This window comes from Mangifera indica, chromosome 13 (genome assembly GCF_011075055.1).
Source record: "Mangifera indica cultivar Alphonso chromosome 13, CATAS_Mindica_2.1, whole genome shotgun sequence".
NCBI classification, from domain to species: Eukaryota; Viridiplantae; Streptophyta; class Magnoliopsida; order Sapindales; family Anacardiaceae; genus Mangifera; species Mangifera indica.
The window spans coordinates 14662663-14674758 of record NC_058149.1 but is presented as its reverse complement, the minus strand read 5'-3'; the positions used below and the strand labels follow the sequence as shown (position 1 = coordinate 14674758).

Genomic DNA, 12096 nt, shown 5'->3' with positions numbered 1-12096 from the left:
TCAGGAAAAGAGGTAACAACATTTTGAAATTCCTTCTACAAATTGTCTAAAACAAAGCTTATGTTTCTTTTATGAAAACAAAATTTGATAATTCACACAGAACCATATAGATAACTAGGGTTTGCTGCTGTTTGTTCCTTATTCACATTTTGCATTATAATAATAAGAGAGCATTACTTGTTGCTTCAAAATCCTTAAGTATTTTACATTCTCATTCAAGATTTTTACACTATCTTGCTTGCTGCTACTGCTACAATTCCCCCTTTGCCGAAAACTTGTCAGATAGATTGGCTATAACGAAACCTGCAAATACCTGAATCCAATTTACAACTCTATCAGTGAGTGAAGTTTCCATTTCTTGGTTATGAATGTAGTAAGCAAGATACTGAGAAGGAAAAAAAATGATTCTACTTGAATGCATCCAAGGATGTAGATTGCAGAATAGTGCCGGCCGTGAATAACCATGTCAGCTAACATTGCTAGGGGTATCGTTAAGGACATGCCAAGCGTTGCGACTAACGGAGTTGTCCAAACCACAGAAAGGGCCCTGGATTCATTTAACACATTCAGAAAAAACAACCTTATAGTTTTCATGTCGAGTAATACTATACAAACAAATTATACCAATTTATTTATACAATCTTATGTAGTTGCATTTAATTGGATAATTTTGAAGTGAAAAAAAAAAAAACAATTACATCATCCAATCACAAGTTGTTATCTCAATTCGTATAACTAAGTTTGTACAATTTGTTTGTACGCATAATTATATTCTTCTAGGTCCGGATAGTGGTGTCTAATTGAAATATGTGGAGGGTGTTCTTATTGTACATACCATAAGTAGTCTGAGAGAACACTCCCCACCAAGCCAGTGAACAGCACAGCTTCTTCAACAGATGCTGAATGTGGAAACTCGAATTGAGGCTCAAGTCCTGCTGCGTTCAGCGGCCATACTACATAGAAAGTGACATTAATGCCAGATATTTCAAACAATATGCTAACTACTGGAAGTTTTAGCGTTGTGGTATAATTCTTGTTCAACTGTTTGTCTTTTTAGTTGCAAGCTACTTACTTAACCACCAAAGACCAAGGAGACAGAAGAGACCAATATATCCGAAGAACTTTTGCACGTCCACCTTATCTCCTTCGGACCCGGCAGATTTTTTGAGCAGCACTGCAATACATAGAAAAGTTAAGCATCAGGCAGAAGATTTGGACATGATTTAGTAACTACAATTACTGAAATTGTATATATCACAACAACTGTAAATACCTGTAAATAATCCATATGAAATTGCAGAGAGAAGGCCGCAAATGTCCCCTGTGATTGAGTGCCTTCTAGACCTTGAGAACATATAAGGAAGAGAGTTCAAAAAGCAAAATACAATTTATTAGTCTTGTAAATGGGGTACATAAGAGTGTACAGACGAATCGACATAGATAGTTGGGAATGAAAAGAGGAAGAAATCTAGAGAGCCCTCAAGAAAAAGCTTAATACAGCTATCCAAGTAATGTATTCAACTCACTCAGAGATGCTTAGATATTCATCTTTTGCCCAAGTTTTTCCAGCTGTTGTCATTGCAACACCTGCCATACTTACAAAGACAGCAACCACTTTTGCAATACTAATGGAGTCCTGGCCAAGTAGAGCTCCAAAGAAAAGCGTAAAGAGCCCCGATGTAGAAGTTAGGACAGTCGTACTTGCTACGCTAGTATTGGCCAGAGCAGAGTTTGATAGATACTGCATGAAATTAAGGAATTAAACTAGTCATATACTCAGAAAGGGGCAGAAACATACCCTATCATTTATCATAATGTCATTCAAAACAAGAGATGTTCAGTAATACAAATGAAAGAACTAAAAAAAGATCATTATATAATTAAACCCATTTTCAAGTTTTGTTGAGTTGTATTCGTGCACAATAATGCAACAAAACATCCATTCCAAGCTAACAAGGATCAGATACATGATGCTCTTCCTGCATTCAGACCTATCTGGGGTCATATCTTCTGTAGATTGTACAGAATAAGTCTTTCAACAATTTAAGTTATGTTTATGCAACACATTAAACTACTACACATATTTAATGTCAACTACTTGTGAGCCATATACTACTTGCAATACTGGCTTATTTTTCCCGAGGCAAACTTCTATACAAGGGCCAATGATTTCAATAGAAAATGATATGAAGACGAATCTTTTACCTCTGTCAAAAACCATACAGGAGTAAGATACAAACTGCACTTGGCAATGTCCCATGAATGAAGATAACTGCTGTCTTCAAGCATAGGCGGATCATCTTCCTCATTCTTTGGGAGCAAAGGCCCCCCCTCTTCCCTTTCACTAAGATATTTGGCACTAAGTAGTCTACTTTGCAGATCAGTTTCTGAACCGTCCTGCAACTCATTGATTCTAAGAGGAATATCAAGTCCAGTAGAAGTGCTTGACACAGACATCTCATGTGAAAAATTCCTAAAAACGGTTGCACCCAAGAAGCTGCAGACACAATCTTTCAGAAGTGCCACGGGCAAATATATTACCATGAGAGACACCCCCAGATATGTAAGTGCAAATGGCTGTCTATACTCTACAAAGATTCTCTGCAGAAAATAAGAAGTTGACATTATAATTACTTAACCATGGAATGCCAATCGGAAAAATATATATATTCAGGATTTCTGTCATATAGATATAGCTCATGGCCACATAAGGGAACTTCACAGCTATTTAGAGCCTTCAGCATATTGAATTTACAATACCAAATCACCAATCTTAAATGTAAAATAAAACTTCAAACATCTGCCCCTCAGTTCCCATTCTTACTAATAAATGATCAATAGATATGAAAAACAAATCCCAAAAGAGCCTTTTTAAATCCTCAATTCCCAAAAGACTGATTGTTCTATGCAAATTACATAAGCACTCATAAAAAGAAATACCAGAAAGAGAAAAGGAACATCCAAAATTCCAACTTGATTTCACTTTCTTGGAAACCAAACAATGAAATAAAGAGAAAAGACAAAGAAAAAGATATCAGAATATGTTTCTAATATACCTGAGTGATCTCCGCAGAGGTGACCCATATAAACACAACACTGCCAATCAAGCCTAACCCAGCGTTGTATTTCCAACCCATCACCCACAACACAATCAAAGCTCTGCAAACTCAAAGCTTGACTCAAACTATGAACTGGGTAACCGTTTATTCTCTTTTTTTATGCTATAAAATATTCATCTTCAGGTGAGAAGTTCTAGGCACCTCATACCAAACAAAATACCCAAAATTTAGGATAAGAAGCCTGCAAATGGTCCCTTTTTTAATTATTAAAAATGAAAAATTTGTGAATATCAAAGTGCCGAACCTTGATCAAGTCTGCAGCTTTGCATTGAAATTTGCAGTTAAAATTTTCCTTTCCTATGTTTGGCGTTGGTAATGGAGACTGTTACAAACTGACAAGTGTTGATTGAGGTGGCATTGGATGAGACTTCATAGCTTGCTGTGTTGGGTTTGGCGGGACCCACTTGATCATGCCACGTCAGCATTCGTCCACCCTTTCCGGAGCCAGCTGACGTGGTATAGATTCTAAAGCAACTTCACATTAAGGATAAATCCCAAGGACTTCTCATCATCTTTGGTGTGGATTCAAACTGACACACAAACATCGTCAAAATCTCGAAACTAGTTTTGTTAAAACAATGTAATATACTAGGAGTTAACAAGATTTTATTTTGCAGGTTTGACACACAAAAGGGAAGATTTTTGCTCCAAAGTCTTTTGAGAAAATAAATTTTATAGTTAAATTCAAATTGAATTGAACTAATTTAGATTTGAATTCATATTTACTTTCAATAAATTAAATTTTAATTAAAACTCCATCTTTATGGTTTGGCTTTCAAAGTTCATCAATGGTTCTTCACCAAAACTATTTTTCTACTATAATTTCTTAACTATTATTTTTTTCAATTTTCAATAACTTATTTTCTTTTTTTATGTCACTGTTTATTATTTGAAATAATTCGAATTCAAACTTAATTTATCATTCAAGATTTGAGTCAATTTTAAACTAACATTTATTTAAACTTAATTTGATCCAATTTGAAACCACTCCTAAAATAAAGGTTCCATGAACTTGTAGCAACGGATGTTGAGGTGATGTTGATAGATGGCAAGATTAACTCACATTTGTTACAGTCCAGTGGTTGAGGGTGTGTTCCTCGACATCACCCTTGTTGAAATTGACGTAGAAAAAGACTAGGAGCCAGAATCAGCTGCTGTTAGCTCCACCTTCATCTTCCATTCACCAGAACTGTGGTGGTGACCTCCATTGAAGAATAAACAAAGGATTTATTACGAGGGTATGTCTTCAATTGTATATAAATCAATGTTTTCTGGCATTGACTCAATCATGATACCGTCCATGTATTGATCTATCCAGACTGATGACAAGACCAATAATAGATTATATAAATATTAAAACGATATGACATGATTGATACGCAATATATATTTCTTCACAAAATGAATCGATTTTTCACTCTTTAACTTAGCCAATTCTGTGATAAATTAAATATGAATTATAACAATATATTATTAAACAAAATAATAGTATGATGATATAGTGCATTTCCTTGCAATGATTGAGAGTTGAGTAATTGCAAAATTTTTCTTACGAACATCAACACAACAGTTTGACCGGACTGACTTGACGTGATTTACTCAATTCAACCTCATATCAATCTAATACACTGACTATCTAAACTACAAACATCGATAAAATGAACTAAACATTGAATCTCAACTGAACCAGTTTAAACAGCTGGTCTGGCTTTAAAATACTGCTATAAATATAACTGGACTGGACTTACCTAAGCAATGGGAAAATGAAACTCCTACTATTACTTTCTTTTGTATGAAAACTTCAACATTAACAATCAATAACCATGAGAAGCACGACAATATTAAATTAGGGTGTAAAGAGTTAACTTCTTGTTTTTAAGTAACAAAGTTTCAACTTTAGCGTTGACAGGATCATAGACAATGCAGCTAAGAAATATTTCAATCTGGCAGAAAAGAAGCTACAAGGAAAAAGTTCTTATTTGACTATGGAAGAAAATCTGTATACAACCTAAAAAATGCCCTTGGCCATCACATTATTAGGCCAACTAAAAACTCTTCAACGCATATTGCAGAACAGATCACCTATTTCCTTTAGCCTATCGCAGCATACTAAGGAACAAATTGCATGTTGGTTTTCACCAAAAGGTTAAAAAGAAAAAATAAAGAGAGGCATCATAAAATCAGTATTTTCTTCCCATGTAATCATATGATCAAGCACTGGAATGAGGGGCTGAAAGGAAGTTCACCCATATGACCCAAAATTTTAGAGGGCAACAGAGCTATGTTACACATGAATACCGTGGTACAAAATTTCTTTCTCTAACCAGCTCATGAAGATCCTGAACAATCTTAAAAACAGCATCTGGTCTTGCCAGCTTTAATGCATTCTGTGACATGGCCTTGAGCTCTTCCATTTTTGGTCCAAACCATTGAGCAACAATGCTGGCAATCTCCTTTGGAGACTTCGAAAATTTCCCACATCCATTTTCTACCACATAAGGCACATTGCCAACTTCCTATAATAGCACCGTAAGGGTGTGAGTACATACTTCTAGGAAAATAGGATTAAAGCATAAAGTGATGAATGCATGAATTGTTAAAGGAAACAGCTAAAAATAAGTTATATCAAAGTTAAAAATCTCAAACAACCCCGGCAATCTTGACAAACATTGTGGGCAGAAACTATAGATAGAAATCAAAACAGGGAGGTGGACAATATAAATAAGCACAGGGTTGATTTTATGTGTTACATACAAATGACCTTCCTTTCACTTCAAATTAATATGAAAACCATTGGAACAACACCTTGCAACATGCAGGAGAAGAAGCATTGCTAAGTGATTTACCACTGAATCTGCACTGTCAATTAGCAGTCTTCCAAAGTCATGGGCAGGGGCAGGGAACTTTTTGAAGTAGCTTAGATCAATTTTAGCATAAGTGAGGTGAGTGAGATGTAGGAGACATAAGGGTAACAATTAGGTATTGTTATATGTGGGCATGTTAATTTGGTGTTGCTATAATATGGCTAATTTGGTCTTGCAGCTATCATTTTCAAACTTTCGCTGTCTGGCATTTATAATAAAATTATGTCTTTCTAACCTAACTTTATAACAATACACATATATCACACACATCCAAAACACATCTGAGCCTTGCCTTACAATTCACATTGTTAGCTAACCAGCACCAGATCTTAAATCCAATCAAACAATGAACAGTAAAATATAATAACAATCCCTAGAAATAGAGAAAATTGTTAAATCAAACTTACTTGCCCAGCAATGTAATCATTCAAAATTATAGGGAGGCCTCGTATCATTGCTTCTGCAATGGTCCCTGGGCCAGCCTACAGAATAAAAATATTATTAGATGGCTGATAAGGAACTGTAAGGATATACCATTGCTCTCAGAAGAAACTTACCTTTGTAATTATGCAGTCACAAGCACCCATGCATTCCTCCATTTTAGAAACGAACCCTTTCACCTGTATAAGGAATACAACTGTAACACATATGCATATAGAAAGTTGTGGATGAAAGAAATCATTTGTTTTGAAATCCAAACTCAGTTTAAATACAATAAAAAAAGAAATCCACAAACAAAAAGTTGCCAAAACATTATGTCAAATATAAAAGTGAGACAAGACATTGAACAGGAAAAATTAGGGAAAATTATGGTTGAATTCTGAGAGACTAAGCTAATACCTGAACGGGAATTTTCCAATCAATTGAAAGCAATTTGTTGGCAAGCTTTTTGTTACGACCACATATCACAAGAACCTGACCTATTGGTTCACCAAGATTCTCATCATATAATGCATCCTCAAGTGCCCGAGCGGTAGCCTCAATGGGACCCATCCCTTCCCCTCCTCCCATCAGTAACACAGCAGGAAGATCCTCATCCATTCCTAGTTCTCTCCTTAATTCAACCTAAAGTTATCATGAAACTTAAAGTAAGTTAAAGATTGCCAAAATCATTTCCTAGATAAACACAGCAGCAGACTAAGAAAAATTCAAAGTAACTATAAAAAGTAATGAATGTCCCAGAAACATATCAATGAAAAATGTCCAGACATTACAGCACACCAACACATGACTTGTAAGTGGAAAAGAACATCACATTTAAAAGGTCAATCTCTCATAGGCATAACCAACCTTAGGCCGGACAGGTTTCACAAATGAAGGTCGAACAGGAAGTCCATAAACTTTGATTTGGGAGGGCTGCAGTCCTGCTTTCACAGCCCTCTTGGCCACATCTGTTGTTGGGCAATAGCATCTTGTTACAAGCTTATGAAACCTACACACAGAGACACTAATGGTCAAAATTATGCAAGGGATCGTAAATGAATGAGAACGTATACTGTAAGTGAAGAACCGACCATGTAGGATGGCAAGTGCTTAAATCTGTAACTACTGTAGTAAAAACTATCTTTTTCAAAAGGCCCTTAGCTCTCAGGATACGAAGCGGAACATGTTGCATCAATGGATGTACACTAATAATAATGTCAGGTTGGTATTTCATCAATCCTTTCGCAACTTCCCTAAAAGAAGGGATAGCATATTAGATGAAACTCAAACATTCTTTAAAATAAGCCAACAGTTAAGTTCTGTATAAATCCGATGAACATGTTTTATCAATCAAAAGTTGTTCATCAACATCCAAGCTCCAACCATAAATATATATAACTCAAAAGCATCCATACAAAGCCTCACCGAGCTATGAAGGTTGAAGTTGCAGCAAAATTAGATTGATGAATAACACGCGGGGCAGATCCATAATATGTCATCTTCCACAATGGTCCATGTTTTACCAAGAAGTTATAGCTTCTCGGCAATTGATTAAAAGGCCATGGCGTATGATCAGTCCACAAATCAGTAACAAACACCTGCCACGCACACTCTTTAACATACAGCAAATGACCATCAAACGCATAACTAACACACCCACTAATCCTTTCTTCTAAGTCTCACAATTGGGTGATAAGAAATAAAAAATTTTAATTCAATCTGACCTGATATTCATCACCGAATTTCTCATTAAACGCAGCTTTAATAGCCTCAGCAGAAGCTCTGTGACCACCACCGGTATCACTCATCAAAATCAAGACTTTTTTGGGGCTCTCGTTCTCTACAGCATTCAAAGGCAAACCTTCACCCTCCAAAACGCCGCCAATTTCATCTTTGAACCCATTGTTCTCGCTAGAGCCAACCCTGACCGAAGCGAACCCGAACCCAATTGGGATTCTCTCACAGTGAAACTTGATAACTCTATTGAACTCGTTAACAATTCTACCGATACTCGAAGAACCGCTCGCTTTACAACCCAAAATCAACGAAGCAGAAACAGCTTTGCGTTTCTGTTTTAGACCAATCGAAGACTTGAACGTGTCATAGTACAACAAATTGGACTTAGAAGACGAATAACAATCTGGGTTATCGTTCAAGAGTCCCGAATTGAAAGCAAAGCGACTAAATTGAGGAACAAAATGGAAACTTGGAGTCGAATCTTGGGTTAAAGTAGACGAATGATGCATGATGAGAATTTTCAGCAGAATTAATGGTATTCTGACAAAAAGAAAAAAAAGAAAAAAAATGAGGAATGAGTAATCAGTCTATAACAGTCTTTGTCAGGTAAGAGTAAACAAGCGATTGCGAAGAACTAGAGGCTGTAGAATGGAGAGACATACGAAATCCTGCAGCGAGATTTGTGGTCACAAAGAGAGGATTTAGAAAAGAAATAAGATTCTGGGAATTTTTATAGCCAAATGCGCTTTGTTATTCTAACTTCTAAGCAGGGAAATATGAGATATTAATGAGGCATTATATGGTAGAGCATTAGAAGGACAACTTTTGGGTGTAAGCGTATGCCACATTTGTAAAATTTTTTATTTAATTATTTTAAAATATTTAAAATATATAGATGAGAATGACAATTTAGTCCTCTAAACCGAAAATCCTTTAAACTGAATCTTCGACACGCTCTTTTTTGAATAAAAAATGATTTTTCGATAAAAATAAAAATAAAAATAAAGATGATTATGAGTAAAATCCTCATAATAAGAATGATGATAAATAAAATCCTCCTACTAAAGATGACGATAGTTTGAACTTTTTGTTGTTTAGTTTAATGAGTTTATGAGCTCATGGTTCAAATGAATATACTTTTAATAAATTCCTAATTCAATTTTAATCATGGCTAAATCTTACTTTAGTCATTGATGGTGTTTAAATATGATTCATATCGTGGACAATGTTTTATTGAGTTTGCTAAAATTGGCCACAGTCTTAAAATTTGGGTCAAATCGGTTGTTTTGATTGGAAATTGGTGTCAAATTTGGTTTTAATCATGACTATAACTTATTTTAGTTATTGAATTAGATTAACTTGAGAATGAACTAGGTAAGTAATATTGAATCACAGTTCAATCTTCGAGTTAGTCCAGTCTAACTTTCATGATGATATTATTTAACTAAAATTTATTTTAAAATTTTAATTATATTATATTAATATAATTGATCTTATCGGTTGACCTATAAACTGACTCATTAACTCTATCAATGTCTAATTCAAGGCTAAAAGCATTAACTTTGACATATAAATTTTTATGTGCATGAGAGTTAATTTGTCTCGATCTGAAATGTATAATATTTACCCCAGTTGAATTTAATAGATCAAACTTAGTTACATTTCCATAGTTTGTAAAGAAGATAAAACATCTTTATCATGAATATTGTTTTTTATTTTGAACCAAACTGACTGAGAACTAGTGTCAAATATGGTTTGACTCGTTGCTAAAAGTGGTTTTTAATTATTAAGCGGAATGAACTTGCAATTAAACTGGATAAACAGTGTTAAACTGTTGTTTAATCTTTGAATCAAATCGATCCAATCATTATACTGATGTTATGATGATACCACATTATTAAAACTAGTTTAAAATTTTAATTATGTTATATAAAGATAATCGATGTATCAAATTAGTCTAACCGGATAACTTAGGGACCATATAAAAACATTGGTTGTGTAGTCTCTACTTGAATAAGTAAAAACAGACATGTAAAACATGCAGTTGTTCAATAGTAGAAGCAACTGCATTGCAGCCCATGTGGTGCATGAGCCATATTTATACACAAATGGAAAGTGGAAGCCTCACCGTCCATGACCTTCTTCTTCTTCCTAGTGCTTTTGCTGCCTATTGTTTCACATTTACCATAACTAAAATTGGGCCACGTCAGTCCCCCCACCAAGTTTTCTCATTGACCATATTTCTATTCAACAAGAGACTCTTTAGAATGAGTCAACGTGGTCGGTATTTCCAAGGAAAAAAACGTGAGTTGAAATTAGGATTAAATTTGGTGCAAATTGCTCGTATACGAATTTAAGTTTAAATTAATCAAATTGTGTTTGAACAAATGAATGGTTTTATTTTTATAAAATAAGTCAAGTTTGAGTTAATTTAAATATTTAAATTTAAATTATTTTAAATTAAATTATTTTTAAATTAATCTCAAACTAAACCTTTTGATTCGACTCAAATTACATATAACCCTAATTGAAATAGATTTTAGCTTGAGTCCAATCTCATTTTGACCATCCCAAAGCCAATCTTAGATTAATAAATTTGGAAGCCCCAAATGAAGATGGTTGAATTTGGTTGGTAAAAATTGTTAATGAATCCAATTTGGGTTTGAAATATTGATGAGGCGTCTTAATGTTAGATTTGACCTGCCCCAATAATATAAACTAGGAATAATAATTAATATGGACCCATTATATTTTTTTTATTGAAAAAATTAAATTTTTAGATTTTTTTTATTTTAAAGACCAAATTTTTACTATTTATTTTTTTAATATATGTCTTATTGATAATTATTATTTTTTTAACAGTAACTTTTCTTTGACGATTTATTTATTTTTTCTTTATTTTTGACAATCCCTTTTCTTTTTTACTAATAGGGGAATTATAATAAATGCTTAAAATGAAAGGGTGTTAAACGAAATTTTCTAAAACTCTAAAGATTAAACAAAAAAGCCCCCCAATTTAAGAAATAACTAAACTACCCTTATATATAAACCTCATATTTTCCACAGATTTACTGTTCAAATTCAGAGAAAAATTTAGATCTCTTACGGGTCTCTCACAGACATAACAGGTTTTGATTTTTTCTGTTGACTTTTCGTATTTTTCGATAACCAAAAATGACAAATAAAGATAGTACATCATCTCACTTTTTGTTTGAATTAATTTATTGATAGGAGTATTAAGATTTTGAAGTTTGAATGTTTAGAGTTTCGATTTTAAACAATACATGAAATGTTTTGATTCTTGGTTATTTTACTTGAATTTATTGAGGGTTTTTGTATTATTGGATGTGTAGATTTGATTTGTGTTAAAATTATAAGCTGAAATAATGATTTTTGACCAAAAAATGGGTTAGATTTGTCGACGCTACGGTAATTTCTCACAGGTGCTCGTGGGGTGGGGGGGAGGGGGGGAATTTAGTGCTTTCAAAATTTTAGGGGGAGGGGGAACAAGGGGAGATCCACGGTGGTCTGTGGGAAATTGGACACTGAACCGTGAAAACCGTGGGTTGGGTGGAAATTGACTTTTTTAAAACTATAGGGCTTATAAGAGATAGATTTTGAACAATCATAACTTTTGATCTGGGAGAAGTTACAAGACCTGTAATATATCAATGTGAAGCTTATTTCAAGCTCTATAATGACAACCAGCTTTGCTGGTTGCGCCCAATTTGGAGGCCCAAATAAAACTATTTCAATGTGTATTATACAACTTTTTTGAATTTAGGATTTTCGGTTTTCATGATTTTAAGTTGGTTTGCGACCGAGCTAGACTTTTTTGATATGTAGTTTTCAAATTTGACATCTGTCTCTTTAGCTTTGTGCTTTTTAGACACATTTTATGATGTTATTACGAAATTTTATATCGATTTTTCGGTTTTCTCGTTCCTAAACTA

At 34.1% G+C, this 12096-nt stretch overlaps 2 protein-coding genes across 2 annotated transcripts; both read right to left on the bottom strand.

The window, feature by feature from the left end:
- Nucleotides 1–47: 47 nt before the first annotated feature.
- On the bottom strand, nucleotides 48–3444 carry LOC123194311 (solute carrier family 35 member F5-like). The gene is made up of 8 exons (XM_044607484.1): nucleotides 3057–3444; nucleotides 2206–2601; nucleotides 1527–1741; nucleotides 1274–1344; nucleotides 1073–1174; nucleotides 836–953; nucleotides 412–547; nucleotides 48–313 (listed from the first exon to the last, which is right to left on the bottom strand). The coding sequence occupies exons 1-8, from the start codon at nucleotides 3135–3137 to the stop codon at nucleotides 251–253; spliced, it is 1182 nt and encodes a 393-aa protein (XP_044463419.1). The 5' UTR covers nucleotides 3138–3444; the 3' UTR covers nucleotides 48–250.
- A 1634-nt stretch (nucleotides 3445–5078) lies between these two features.
- Nucleotides 5079–8958, bottom strand: LOC123195049 (monogalactosyldiacylglycerol synthase, chloroplastic). Its single transcript, XM_044608620.1, has 9 exons — nucleotides 8806–8958; nucleotides 8131–8683; nucleotides 7832–8004; nucleotides 7498–7659; nucleotides 7274–7415; nucleotides 6824–7048; nucleotides 6541–6603; nucleotides 6391–6465; nucleotides 5079–5635 (listed from the first exon to the last, which is right to left on the bottom strand). Exons 2-9 carry the CDS (start codon nucleotides 8650–8652, stop codon nucleotides 5399–5401), a joined length of 1599 nt encoding a protein of 532 aa, XP_044464555.1. The 5' UTR covers nucleotides 8653–8683; nucleotides 8806–8958; the 3' UTR covers nucleotides 5079–5398.
- Nucleotides 8959–12096: the final 3138 nt, after the last annotated feature.